This window comes from Schistocerca piceifrons, chromosome 5 (assembly GCF_021461385.2).
Source record: "Schistocerca piceifrons isolate TAMUIC-IGC-003096 chromosome 5, iqSchPice1.1, whole genome shotgun sequence".
NCBI classification, from domain to species: domain Eukaryota; kingdom Metazoa; phylum Arthropoda; class Insecta; order Orthoptera; family Acrididae; genus Schistocerca; species Schistocerca piceifrons.
The window spans coordinates 116245379-116260032 of record NC_060142.1 but is presented as its reverse complement, the minus strand read 5'-3'; the positions used below and the strand labels follow the sequence as shown (position 1 = coordinate 116260032).

Here is a 14654-nt window from a genome sequence, read left to right as displayed (position 1 = left end):
CCGCAGTCGCAGCCGCAGCCGGCCGTGGTGACCGCCGCCTCCGCCTCCCAGGACTCCACAGACGCCAGCGAGGAGTTCGTGCTGGCCGACGGGGGGCCCGACCACGTGCTGCTGCTGTCAGTCCCCCACCCGCCCCAGGGGGGCGCCGCCGACCTACACCTCGACGTCTCTACGGCTTCGGACGACACACCCGACGTCGTTCACCCGAACGTCACTCTACGACGGAAACCGGGCAACGTCGAGGACGACGCGTCCGAACTCAACGTGACGACCATCAGCATCGACGAAGACGCCTGCACCCGAGTCCCAGATCATACTTTGATTTCCGAGTTGCGAGATCCACAACTGTCCGTGGACGCGGACGACGGTCTGCGCCTAAGCGACAGTCCTACAAAATGCGTGCAAGTGCTGACCATCGTCAACGGCAATGTTGACGACTCGGTCGAGCTCATCTTCTCCGAGACGTCGGATGACAAAACTGCAGTCGCAATAGAAAGTGCGCTGCCCGTGAATCGTACGGACTGGGCCGGAAAGGTGAGAGATGGCCACGAACCGGAAACGCCGACCGGGGTTGCGGCCTCTGGAACTCGTGAGGCACTCGCGTCACAGCTACTTCTGGAAATGGAAAGGCAAGAACACCCCACCTCGACCAACTGCGTCCAAGTCATCAGCTGCGACATTCAGCCGCCTGTAAAGGCCGAGAGAGGAAGCTCAGAGCCTGAAACTACAGACAACAAACTGCAGCTAGGTGCGGGTGAGGTGCTTAAGGATGAGGATCTGAATGTGGCGACTTCTAGTGAGAAATATGCCAGCAGGGAAGAAGAGCCACTGTCCGACAACAATCTTGTTGCAAAGGAAATGAGCGAGTTTAGTGAACAGCGGGTGGAGGATGTAGTTGTTAATCACGAAGACACGACTGCAGAATACGAGAAGGCAATAGTCGACAATGTACAATCGAAGGATTTGCAGATATCCTCCACAAAAGAGAACATGGCCAATGAACTACATCCTGAGCTATCGCCGAAAGATGGTGGCTCTGAAACGGAGGCTACAGAACAGAATCTAGAACCAGGTTCAACCAATGGAGATCCTGTGACAGCAGAGTACACCAGACGGGACACTGTGGATTCTGCGAACGATGAAGCGACACTCAGCGAGGACGTGACAGTGACTGGCCACCTGACGGACACGGTTGTTCAGAAGCCCGTCCCACGTGCCAGGCGGAAGCCCCCAGTTGTGGACAACGTCAGGGTCACGCTGGACTTCCTGGCAAGTGAGGCAGCACACTCAGCAGCACTCAATACAGGCCAACTGTCGGACAGCCTGGGGACCGAGACACAAGAGGGCGCGATTCCAGGAGAGGGTGGAGTGCAGCTGGTGGACACGGACTCTGTGGCATCGACGGAGGATCCGAAGCAGCCAGAGGGATTACTCGACGCTGCAGAAGGAGTGGCTGCAACTGCCCAAGAAGGACAGTTACTCGGAGACCATGGCGAGCGAGCTTTGCAAGTTGAGGAAATGGTGGGGTCTCACATAGAGGGCGACACTGCTTTGGCAGAAAGTCGAGAATGCGGGGGCAGCCATGGCACTGTCAGCGAAGAATTGCTGGGAACAGAGTCTTCAGGTCAGCTCCTTCAGGCGGATGAAGAGGAAAAGGAAGAAAATTTTACAGGAACAAGTTTATTACCGAATGATAGCCAGACTGAACCTCAAATTGACACTTTCGAGCAGTATATTGAACAGACAGTAGAAACTAAGGCTATGATGGGAGACAAGCAGCTGCAGAACGAGACGGCAGCTTTCATAGAACGGGAAAGAAGTGTATTGCGGCCTGTAGATGTTGCAGTAGAGGCGTCGGTCGAACGAGAGGATAGGAAGCTGCGAGAAGGGGTAGATAGCGGGTTGGGTAATGCTGAGATGAAGGCAACAGAGAGTCAAAAAGAGGCTGAAGACGTGCAGGAGCTGGCAGCAGTGGGAAATGATCGAGAGGTACAGCCAGATGGGCATCAGCTAGAGCAACACAAGTCACCGGCAGACAATGACCAGGGGAAGGTTCAAGGGACACCATCAGATGAGAGGCAGTCAGAGGAGTACAAGGCACCGTCAGACGAGTTGAAGAAGATTGATACACTGTCTGATCTTCAGCAGCTGGAGATGGGGCCACAGTCAGATGAGAGGCTGTCGAAAGAGCGTGGGATAGAGGGAGATATGTGTCAGGTGGAGGAGCAAGACCATTCCCAGTTGGAAGGTAGTGGGGTATTACTGGATCACGGGCAGTTGGAGAACCATTTGACACCTTTAGATCCATGCCTGTTGGAGGAAGGTGCAATGCCAGCAGAAGAGTCCCAATCAGAAGATCTTGAGACATTATCAGCTCATCACCAATTGCAGAATCTGGGGATACCAACAGATCAGCTGGAGGAGCAAAGGACACTGGGAGGCAAAGTCAGTGAAGAGGAACACGGAATACCACCAGACAAAAAACAGTCGGAAGAGCGCGCTACACTGCCGGAGACGCCGCAGTCGGAGGATCTCGCAACACTACCGCGCCGGCGATCGTCAAAGGAGCGAGGGACACCATCAGACGAGGATGAGTTGGAGGAGCAACGACAACTGTCGTCAAGCCAGCAGCAGTTGGAAGACCCTGGAACACCAGCAGAGGAGGCCGGGGTGGGGGAGCGCACAACGCCGGTGCCGGCAGAGCGGCGACAGGTGGAGGGCTGTGGCCCAGAGCCCGCCGCGATGCACACAGGTAAGGGCCGAGCACTGTTTCCTCCGCACGCACTGCTGCTGCCGACTCGTTGCCGGACATAGCATGTGTGGTTGTCATGTTGTGAAGTACACGAGACTTGTTTTTAGCTTGTGCGAGGGGGACAAGGATCGGTGAACGTCCTAATGGTCTCGAATAAATTGTTCTCGGGTTTCCAACCGCGTCAATTGCTTAAAACTACACGAGCTTTCGGCCAAGCTCTCCTTGGCCATTGTCAAGTGGTATGACCGCCAGTAGGCTGTTGGTGCGCCCTCATACAGGGTGTTACGAGAAGGTACGGCCAAACTTTCAGGAAACATTCCTCACACACAAAGAAAGAAAATATGTTATGTGGACATGTGTCCGGAAACGCTTACTTTCCTTGTTAGAGCTCATTTTATTACTTCTCTTCAAATCACATTAATCATGGAATGGAAACACACAGCAACAGAACCTACCAGCGTGACTTCAAACACTTTGTTTCAGGAAATGTTCAAAATGTCCTCCGTTAGCGAGGATACATGCATCCACCCTCCGTCGCATGGAATCCCTGATGCGCAGATGCAGCCCTGGAGAATGGCGTATCACAGCCGTCCACAATACGAGCACGAAGAGTCTCTACATTTGGTACCGGGGTTGCGTAGACAAGAGCTTTCAAATGCCCCCGTAAATGAAAGTCAAGAGGGTTGAGGTCAGGAGAGCGTGGAGGCCATGGAATTGGTCCGCCTCTACCAATCCATCGGCCACCGAATCTGTTGTTGAGTAGCGTACGAACATTTCGACTGAAATGTGCAGGAGCTCCATCGTGCATGAACCACATGTTGAGTCGTACTTGTAAAGGCACATGTTCTAGCAGCACAGGTAGAGTATCCCGTATGAAATCATGATAACGTGCTCCATTGAGCGTAGGTGGAAGAACATGGGGCCCAATCAAGGCATCACCAACAATGCCTGCCCAAACGTTCACAGAAAATCTGTGTTGATGACGTGATTGCACAATTGCGTGCGGGTTCTCGTCAGCCCATACACGTTGATTGTGAAAACTTACAATTTGATCACGCTGGAATGAAGCCTCATCCGTAAAGAGAACATTTGCACTGTAATGAGGTTTGACACATTGTTCTATGAACCATTCGCAGAAGTGTACCCGTGGAGGCCAATGAGCTGCTGATAGTGCCTGCACACGCTGTACATGGTACGGAAACAACTGGTTCTCCCGTAGCACTCTCCATACAGTGACGTGGTCAACGTTACCTTGTACAGCAACTTCTCTGACGCTGACATTAGGGTTATCGTCAACTGCACGAAGTATTGCCTCGTCCATTGCAGGTGTCCTCGTCGTTCTAGGTCTTCCCCAGTCGCGAGTCATAGGCTGGAATGTTCCGTGCTGCCTAAGAGGCCGATCAATTGCTTCGAATGTCTTCCTGACGGGGCATCCCCGTTCTGGAAATCTGTGTCGATACAAACGTACCGCGCCATGGCTATTGCCCCGTGCTAATCCATACATCAAATGGGCATCTGCCAACTCCGCATTTGTAAACATTGCACTGACTGCAAAACCACTTTCGTGATGGACACTAACCTGTTGATGCTACGTACTGATGTGCTTGATGCTAGTGCTGTAGACCAATGAGTCGCATGTCAACACAGGCACCGAAGTCAACATTACCTTCCTTCAATTGGGCCAACTGGCGGTGATCCGAGGGAGTACAGTACATACTGACGAAACTAAAATGAGCTCTAACATGGAAATTAAGCGTTTCCGGACACTTGTCCACATAACACCTTTTCTTTATTTGTGTGTGAGGAATGGTTTCTGAAAGTTTGGCCGTACATTTTTGTAACACCCTGTATACGCAAATGGTTCAAATGGCTCTGAGCACTATGGGACTCAACTGCTGTGGTCATAAGTCCCCTAGAACTTAGAACTACTTAAACCTAACTAACCTAAGGACATCACACACATCCATGCCCGAGGCAGGATTCGAACCTGCGACCGTAGCGGTCGTGCGGTTCCAGACTGTAGCGCCTTTAACCGCTCGGCCACTCCGGCCGGCTTGTATACGCAAGCTGCCGGCTGTGACGTCACTGGTGCCGGTGACATTGCCATATATGGGCATGTTTTGAGTCGGCGTTCGATGTGCCCTCTTCAACCGCGCGATCGCTGGATCCCACGCAGCGCTAAGCTGCAAGCCACCGTCTCTATTCAGGGTAATTTTTATTTGAATGGCTTCCTTTATTAAACTGTCCCAGAAGGCGTTAGTGCGAGCCACGACAGAGGTATCGTCAAATGTTATGCGGTGACCGTTTACTAACGCGTGCTCAGCTAATGCAGATTTCTCTGGATAGCGTAGGCGATAATACCTCTCATGTTCTTTCCTGCGTTGTTCCACAGTATGCACTGTTTGTCCGATGCACTTCTGGCCACACTCACAACGTATTTCGTACACTCCAGGTGTTCTGAGACCTACTACAATCTTCAGGCCTCCAACGAAAATCCGTCAATTACTGAGACTAGTTAAAGACGCAGTAGGCCTCAGAACACCTGGCGTTTACGAAATACCTTGTGAGTGTGGCCAGAACTACATCGAACAAACAGTGCATACTGTGGAACAACGCAGGAAAGAACATGAGAGGTATTAACGCCTGCGCTATCCAGAGAAATCTGCGTTAGCTGAGAATGCGTTAGAAAACGGTCACCACATAAAATTTGACGGTACCTCTGTCGTGGCTCGCACTAACGGCTTCTGGGACAGTTTAATAAAGGAAGCTATTGAAATAAAAATAACCGCAAACACCCTGAATAGAGACGGTGGCTTGCAGCTCAGCGCTACGTGGGATCCAGCGATCGCGCGGTTGAAGAGGGCACACCGAACGCCGACTCAAAACATGCCCATATATGGCAATGTCACCGGCACCAGTGACGTCACAGCCGGCAGCTAGCGTATATAAGGGCGCACCAACAGCCCACTGGCAGTCATAACACTTGACAATGGCCCAGGAGTGCTTGGCGGAAAGCTCGTGTAGTTTTAAGCAATTGACGCGGTTGGAAATTCGAGAAAATTTTATTCAATGTTATCGTCGCAGGACTCTGCATTCATACATCCTAATGGTCTCGTTTCTTTCTATTACATTTTTGTTTTCTTGCACCACCAGAATCATCTTTTTTCGAAAATTAGACGTCGTGGGGCCCTCTCCTTTGAAGAAAAGGTAATTGCTCTCACAGCCCGTGCGAACTCGTAGTTCTATTTGGGATTTTGTTTTTGTGATGTACTATTACCTACTTTCTGCGTAATTGTTGTGGTGTAGAATTAATTTTGTTATTTCGCATAAGTCAGTGCCGATTGCTACGTGCGGTTTGAAATACGCGCGCAGGCGTCAGTCGCAACCTACAGCGACGATAATGTAACGCAGCAGTTTAAATTCTGAATATTGTTTTTGGAACGCCACGAATTTTGAGCGCTATTAAATGCGTCTTAAATATACGTAGCGTGGCTTAATCTCAATACGCAGGCAAAAAGTTATTTATTATCAATGGAAATGTTGCGCTCTCTTTCAGTGAATGACAACGTAACGTAACCTGCAACTGACGCAGTGGCAATATAGAGCATGGAATGATTTATCTTCCCAGCAAATTAATCTAATGTTACACGGAAAGAAAGAATGGTACAAACACCTGCGTATTGCTGAAATAATTGCAAAGAATTTTTTTAACTTCTCGCTTTAAGAACTGAGTTAACTAATCCTTTGGATTAATTGTAAATATTTTAAACCAGAGGTGAAGCCTCACGTAAGCCTTGCGCTGTTAAATCTGTGAATAATTTTCGCAATCAAAAATATTAACTAACTTTAATATTGAAAACTGACGGTAAAAATTCGTAAAAGCACTTAGAATTGTTGTTTCGTACAGATAATCGCTGACCCTGAGCCACCGAAACAGTCGAAGTCAGATCGGCAATCGACAGCAACATGATTATCATCTTTAAATAAATTTCACGTGGCGGGAGAGGTGTTTTTGAAAGGAAACATAAGATACTTTGAGTTAACAATGTATTGTAACCTTAAAGCTCATACAGACAGCTAGTTATACATACATCGATCCACAGGAGAGAGAGTACAAACAGGCGAAAAACAGAGAGCAAACAGGGGCGAGCAACATGGCTCTTGTTTATTTACGGGGGTTGGAACTTTAATAGTGGCAACTATTTATTTACAGCTCGTACAAAATAGATACGTGTTTCAAAGTTTTACTGACCTTCAAAGTAGTCACCAGCATTGTGTATAGCCCGCTGCCAGCGATGTGGAAGTCGTAGGATACTCTTAGCAGTGCCAGCTGTGTTGACAGTTAGAGCGGCGCGATCTATTGCCCGACTAATTTGTAGCAGTTCTGAAGCGAATGCCGTGAAGTGTTTCCTTCAGTTTAGAACTCGAACTCACGGAGTCTTAAGTCAGGGGAGTGCAATAGGTTCAAATGGCTCTGAGCACTATGGGACCTAATTTCTGAGGTCATCAGTCCCCTAGAACTTAGAACTACTTAAACCTAACTAACCTAAGGACATCACACACATCCATGCCCGAGGCAGCATTCGAACCTGCGACCGTAGCGGTCGCGCAGTTCCAGACTGTAACGGCAAGAACCGCTCGGCCACTCCGGCCGGCGTGCAGTAGGTGGTATAGCACTTGGCAGCCCCAGCAGTCAAACAAATCAGTAACAGCGTGCACTGTACGTGCTTGAGCATTGTCATGCAGAAAAATTGTCAGATCCTGCAGAAAGTGTCATCACTTCTGTCTCTCTGCTGTTCATTTTTGGAGCACAACCTACGACCAGCTTACAGACAGAAGTGATAACACTTTCTGCAGGACCTGACCATCATTTTGCATGACAATGCTGAAGCACGTACAGTTCTAGCTGTTACTGATTTGTTTGACTGATGTTGCTGCTAAGTGCTATACCACCTACTGCACTCCCCTGACTTAAGCCCTCGTAAGTTCAACTCGATTTCTAAACTGAAGGAAACACTTCACGGCATTCGCTTCAGAACTACTACAAATTCGTCTGACAATAGACCGCTCTGCCCGAACTGTCAACACGATTGGCACTGCTAAGAGTATCCTACGACTTCCATATCGTGCCGGCCGGAGTGGCCGAGCGGTTCTAGATGCTACAGTCTGGAACCGCGCGACCGCTACGGTCGTAGGTTCGAATCCTATCTCGGACATGGAGGTGTGTGATGTCCTTACGTTAGTTAGGTTTAAGTAGTTCTAGGTTCTAGGGGACTGGTGACCTCAGAAGTTAAGTCCCATAGTGCTCAGAGCCATTTTTTTCCATATCGCTGGCAGCGGGTTATACACAATGCTGGTGACTACTCTGAAGGTCATTAAAACTTCGAAACACGTATCTATTGTGTACGAGCTGTAAATAAATAGTTACCATCGGATATTACACTTGAAATTCCATGCTTTCATGGAACGTATTGAAATGTCGTATTCTTTATCTTTGCGAGTAATGGAAAATATTTTCAATATGTGTCACAAAATATTATCAGACTCAACGAAACGATTGATAATGTTACAAGCATTACTTTCTTGTTTCTCATTACATTGATATCGGTTGAATAAATCGCGTCATACATTAGATGGGCTTTCAGGTGACACCACAGTCAGCAAGGTCGTATTTAGAATCTATAAATCCAGGCTGAACCTGTGGTGCGGGCACTACCAGGTGAAATTTTGTGAAGGTTTGTGTGAGTAGAACGTACACCAACAAAGAGAAGGCAAAAATGCTAATCATCTATGGACAATATACTAATGTAGAGTTCTGCATGTACCCGTATTATAAATAAGAAAACATTATTGCATTTACTGTTCTGCTAACTTAGACATTCTCCATACGTGAGTAGCACTTCTACGTTCTCCTCGTTGCAGTTCTACCTTCTCCTTGTTCCTGTACATCGTATTCACACAGTCCTACAACTGAAGATGGTTGACTTAATGTGAGGGGGCGTGCATTTCTCATGTTTGTTTACTCTCAGCTCCAGCAAGTATACGAGTTAGAGTACGTCGAGTACCCGCACTGTCGGCTAGTACAGGGCAGCCAAAGTCAATTTTGTTTTAACGTTTCCAATAACGCCATGTTTATCGTCTGCCTCAGTAGCTCCGGGTCCAGCGCAACAGACTCCTAACTGAAGGGGCCCGGGTTCGATTCCCGGCCAGGTTGGAGATTTCCTCCTCTCGGGGATTGCGTGTTGTGTTGCCCTTATCTTCGTGTTGTCATAACTGACGTGAAAAATAATTTGCATGGCATCACATGACAAGTCAGATCCTATGTAACTTCGCACCAGGGTACGACTTGACTCTAATAAATATTATGAATTTGTCGAAACTCACTGTCGTATCGTCTTTTCACTGCTGGGGTGGCTGTATGATCACGTACCGGAAGCCAAAAAAATTTTAAAAAATCGTGTTTACGTGAATGGTCCACTGTCAGACGTTTCTGAAAAGGTCTTGAGCAGAGGAAGTGGATTACCGAATGATGTCCTGCTCTCCATATCTTCGTAACGAACGACGTTACAAGAAAGCCAGACATGCTGGTTAATGTCCCCCTTTTACCTAAACAACACTTGCTTGATACATTTTTTTGTTTTGATTCAGGACAAGAAGTGTTACTTGGGATGACCAAGATAAATGGGACACGTATTGCAATCGCAGACGTTATTCGAACCTGAATTCTTGCTACATTACAAATAATAATGAGGATGTGATCGAAAACTAATCTGTTTAATAAACAGTAAGAAAAAGGCGATTTAATTTATAAAACGAATGACTAGTCTGTTTACTTATTCGATATGGTAAATGCTATGTTCTTCTGGACTGTGCGGCTGATCTCGGCAGAGGTTCGAGTCCTCCCTCAGGCATGGGTGTGTGTGTGTGTGTGTTTGTCCTTAGGATACTTTAGGTTAAGTAGTGTGTAAGCTTAGGGACTGATGACCTTTGCAGTTAAGTCCCATAAGATTTCACACACATTTGAAGTTCTTTTTTGCTATGTTCTTCCAGTTCAGACACAGTACCAATGGCAAATGGTGTAAGTAAAGCGTAGATGGTTTGAATATACTGTAGATCAAAAAGGTCAGCTCCGTCGCATTACCTGCCGAGATCTGATAACCTGCAATAGCTACAGCCAGAGGAAAAGCGGCTATCGCGTTGCTGGTTCCAGGACAAGTCCACAGCTATTGCAGCTGTAGGAGCAGTCGGGCAGGTCAGGGAATGTTTGAGGAACCACAGCCGGAGCCGTAGGTCCGTGCTGAGTGGTGGTGACGCGTCAGGACTGCAGGTCTGGTGACAGGCGGCGGCCATTGTCTGATCGTGCCGGATAACACCTCGCGTCAAGCAATTCAGAGCAGACACTTTCTCCTCTTTGCCCCTCTCCCCTCTCCCTCGTTCTAAAGGTTACATGTAGCCTGGTACTGTCCGATACATCACGCGCTCGAATCTTAAACATGCATTGCAAAACATGGCAAACAGCGTGTAATGTCAACAAGTGCTGGAAGGTGTTATTCGCTGAGAAAGTTCACTGCTAATTTGACCAAAATTTATCTACTTCCGAACTTTTATTTCGCTGAAAAGTCAATATATAATATATGGGGGGCTCAAAAAGTCTCTCCGCAGTGCGTATGATTGTTCGCCTACCCGAGTTACTTCCCTTCAAGTGGACTCTCCCAACGAACGTTATTTAATAGCGGGCTCCCAACATTCCACTGTTTCGTTTATCTCAGCCAGCATCAATAGTATCGTTAGTGTGTGTCGTCGCATGTTGACATGAACGTTTAAGTTTAGTTCCTTTCTTCGTTTATTTATTTTTTGTCACTGTTAAAATGCTAACCATTGAAGAACGTGTGTTTTTAGTCGAACAAGTGTTCAAAGCTGGCGGTAAATAGACAGTTTCAGTTTGTCAAACATTTAATTCAGTTTTCCCGGAAACAACATTCCCACATCACGATACTGTGCGAGATTTTATTAATAAATTTCGAAGTACGGGTTCAGCGACAGATGTACCGAGAAGTGGTCGTCCTAGCGTTTTGTCTGAGGATAAACTACTCGATATTTCCGATAAAATGTCCATGAGTCCGAACAAGTAGGTAAGAAAACTCGCCCAAGAAATCGATGTTAGTGTCGGAACGGCCCACACAGATGTAAGGAAAACAATTAGAACTTTTCCCATGCAACGTGACAGTCGTACAAGAACTGAAAGATACTGATCATGGCAAGAGACTGCATTATTGTCAATGGTTCAAAAATTTCGTTTAACAAAATGGAAGGGATATTCTTAATGAAACATTTTTCACTGATGAGGCGTGGTTTCATTTATCTGGGTACATAAACTCGTAAAATTCTCGTATGTGAAGTACTGCAAATCCATTGTGTATTCATGACAAACCACTTCATTCTGTGAAAGTAGGAGTTTGGATTGCAATTTTTAGACGTCGGGTTGAAGGTTCCATATTTCTCAACGAAACAATAAACTCGCAACGATACTGCAGTGATATTCTGTACCCATTCATAGGAAAACTTGTGTTAAGTGAAATACTGAGCGGTTATTTTCAACAAGATGGTGCAACCGCGCATACAGCTCGCGTTTCAATGTCACTGCTTGCTGGTGTTTTTGGTAATCGCATCATTTCACAGCGACTTTGACCTCCATGACCGCCTGACCTAACACCACCTGACTTTCTTCTGGGGTGCAGCGAAAGCAACTGTCTATAAAAGTCGTCCAAAATCCATCGATGAATTGAAAACTGCAATATCCACTATCACTGCTTCTGTTACAGAAGAAATGTTACAGCTTGTGTTTGGAAACATGATTAGACGAATTGAATTGTGTATTCAGCAAGAGGGGGGGGGGGGGGACACTTTCAACATTTAATGTGAAAATTGTAAGTAAAAATGAATATTGAATAGCTTGTATTTCACTGAGTTTCATTTCGGTATATTCACTACTGCATACGGCACGCGCGAATAACAATCATACGGCACTGCGGAGAGACTTTTAGAACAATCCGTATATTTAATATATATTATGTATAATAGAGAAATATTTGAGCAGCAATCAATGGATCGCGGCTTAACCTACAAAGTATTGAGCAGAAACAAGTTTTTTCTGGTAAATGTTTCCGCCATATTTTGTTTAGAATGTTTCTGGTTGTCTGGAACTCGCGGTAGCGCATCTTTCATGCGGATAATTTTTAACGCTCTGCCTCTCAGCTTACAGCTTTTCGCTGGTTCATGTGCGTGATGTTTTACCTCGCTACAATGTATCTTGCTTCCAGCAATAGCGAAGTGGTAATGTGATCCAATATTTAGTCGTCATATACATCTGAACTTCACAGTTCTAACATTCAGACGTTTCGAATGTGTAACCTGGCGTCATAGAAGCACCGTTGGGCTGTGTTCATGACACCACCATGGGTTTCATCTAGGAAGTTTTATAAAATAATCTGTGTCATAGATAAATGTTTACATTTTGTTCGTACAGTATTACAGCGTAGATTGCCTAGTGAGTGAGACGGTGCGCCATTTAGCTGAAGCGACTGAATGTTATACGAGGGTTGACCAGAAAGTAAGTTCCGATCGGTCGCGAAATGGAAACCACTGTGAAAATCCGGTAAAGCTTTGCACAGATGTGTTGGGCAGTGTATGCCCGTCGATCGTGTCACGTCACTCTTTTCAGTTTTGAGTGAACAGTGAGCCCGTAAAGATGCGTGAAGAATAGCGTCTCCCGCCAAGTATGAGTGCCTGGTTAGAGATTTCACGTGTGTTATGCAGCCCACATAACACAACTGTCAAGCAGTTCCTTCTTCTTGCCAATTATCGGCCGCGTACTGCAGGGGTAATGAACACGCTCCTGTAGCGTTTCCGATGAGTCTCATCTCTGCTCACAAGAATCGCTGGTTATGAAGACAAAATTTTTCCACAGACAACGAGCTGCAGACCAGTGCAGATAACTGGCCGAAAGCACAGGCGGCTGCTTTCTATGACGAGGATAGGTGAAGGTTGAAACAACACTATGACAAAACTCGAATTGGAGCGGCGACTACGCTGAGAAGTATGTGGAAGGGGTGGAGTTATTGTTAGATTTATTTGTTTTCGTCAGGTTGATTTAAAGTATTTAATTGCATATTCTGTTTCAAATAAAACGTTTCTGGTTTTCGCTGTGGTTTCCATTTCGCGACCGATCGGAACTTACTCTCTGAACAACCCTCGTATATCTGATGGAAGGATGCGTTAGAGACACGAGTAGACGTCTTTTCGGGGAGATTTCACGCCTTAATATCAACGATGTCATACGTACAGTAGACCAAACTCCGTAGGGTTCCTTACATAACCTTTTGGTATGCATTAGGCATTGCCAGTTATCGCTCTCTTGATCCTATTTTTCAGAGGTTGTGTGTGTGTGTGTGTGTGTGTGTGTGTGTGTGTAACTGAAAGCGTGCACCATGTCATGGATCAAAAGATCGTTGTGGGCAAAGTAGCTTGTCAATCAAAAGAGCGTTGCAGGCGAAGTAATTTGCTTATCAAAACATTGTTGTGGGCAAAGTAACTTGCCTGTTAAACCGCGGTGTGAGGAAGTAAATTATCCATCAAAACAGCGTTGAGATTACAGTAGGCCGGACAGTGTGGCCGAGCGGTTCTAGGCGCTTCAGTCTGGAACCGCGCGACCGCTACGGTCGCAGGTTCAAATCCTGCCTGGGGCATGGATGTGTGTGATGTCCTTAGGTTAGTTAGGTTTAAGTAGGTTTAAGTTCTAGGGGACTGATAACCTCAGATGTTAAATCCCATAGTGTTCAGAGCCATTTAAACCATTTTTTGAGATTACAGTAACTTAAAAATGTATCAAATGGTCCCGCTAGCTCTCTGAAAGGTTAAATAAAATGCAATATCACTCCACTGTAAGTTCTTGGCTTCACATAATATTCTAACTGTCAAGGAGCGCACTTCGGAAATGAATGTAATAGTAACACTTAATGTGGTTAATTGTGACCCATACGTAGCACTCACACCAACATATGTTATAGGAGTTTCCCTGCAATGAAAATATTGTTGCAGTTGCTTGTAGAAACATACCTGTTGTACAGCGCAAGCTGCCTGTGCAACCGTTTTTTCAATATTTTGAAGTTTTCAATATTTACTCCTAGCACGCCGTTAAACGTCTTCGGCTCTGCTCATTGCAGCGAAGTCTCACCACCGATTTAATTGGTCTCGCACGCACGTAGCCCTTGTGGACAGCCCCCTTCTCAATTATGCGCTTTGCATTGATTATCAAGTACGTGCCGCCAGGTGATCGGCAAGCTTGGTTGTGGCCTTTTTATTGCTATGAAGTGGTTTTGCATTACGGGTTGCGCAATTCTCGTTTCATGAAGCCTGGCGACTTCAACGATCGCACAGAAAGGAAACCCGAAATTGAACTAGTGTCGTATGTACGTCTGCCAGGCATTCTGTAAAACGCATTAGCAAAAAAACAATGTACGAGTTTAGCCAATCAGCGAAGCAAGTGCAAATAGTCTCGTGCCGTTTTTTTTTTCTTTTTTTTTGTCGCAACCACATTTATATTTGAAACGAACAAAATTGGACAGGGATAACCATATCATTTCAATAAATTACGCTACAAGCACGTAGACTGCCGAACGCTTCGTGCTCTTGCGGTTGGTGTAATACGCATCCAGTTGGCGTAGGTTCGCTGCGGCAGTGATGCTGGGCGACAGGAATGTTGTCTCTGCAACAGGTACATTAGAGCCTACAGCCGCGCCTCATGAAAAGTCAAGTGCGCGGCGTGTAGGCGCTGATGGAAACGTGCGGCGTGCTGCAGCCACTGAAATGGCTGCATGCCGAACCTACACTCGGCCGTTGTTAA

At 46.5% G+C, this 14654-nt stretch overlaps 1 protein-coding gene across 1 annotated transcript in view; it reads left to right on the top strand.

The window, feature by feature from the left end:
* Nucleotides 1–62: 62 nt before the first annotated feature.
* The window catches only part of LOC124798780, a 256669-nt gene continuing 242077 nt past the window's right edge, over nt 63–14654 (top strand). Inside the window, exon 1 of the mRNA XM_047262310.1 lies at nt 63–2752. Within this exon, the coding sequence (XP_047118266.1) occupies nt 622–2752 (2131 nt within the window). The 5' untranslated portion in view covers nt 63–621. The remainder of the gene's footprint in view (nt 2753–14654) is intronic.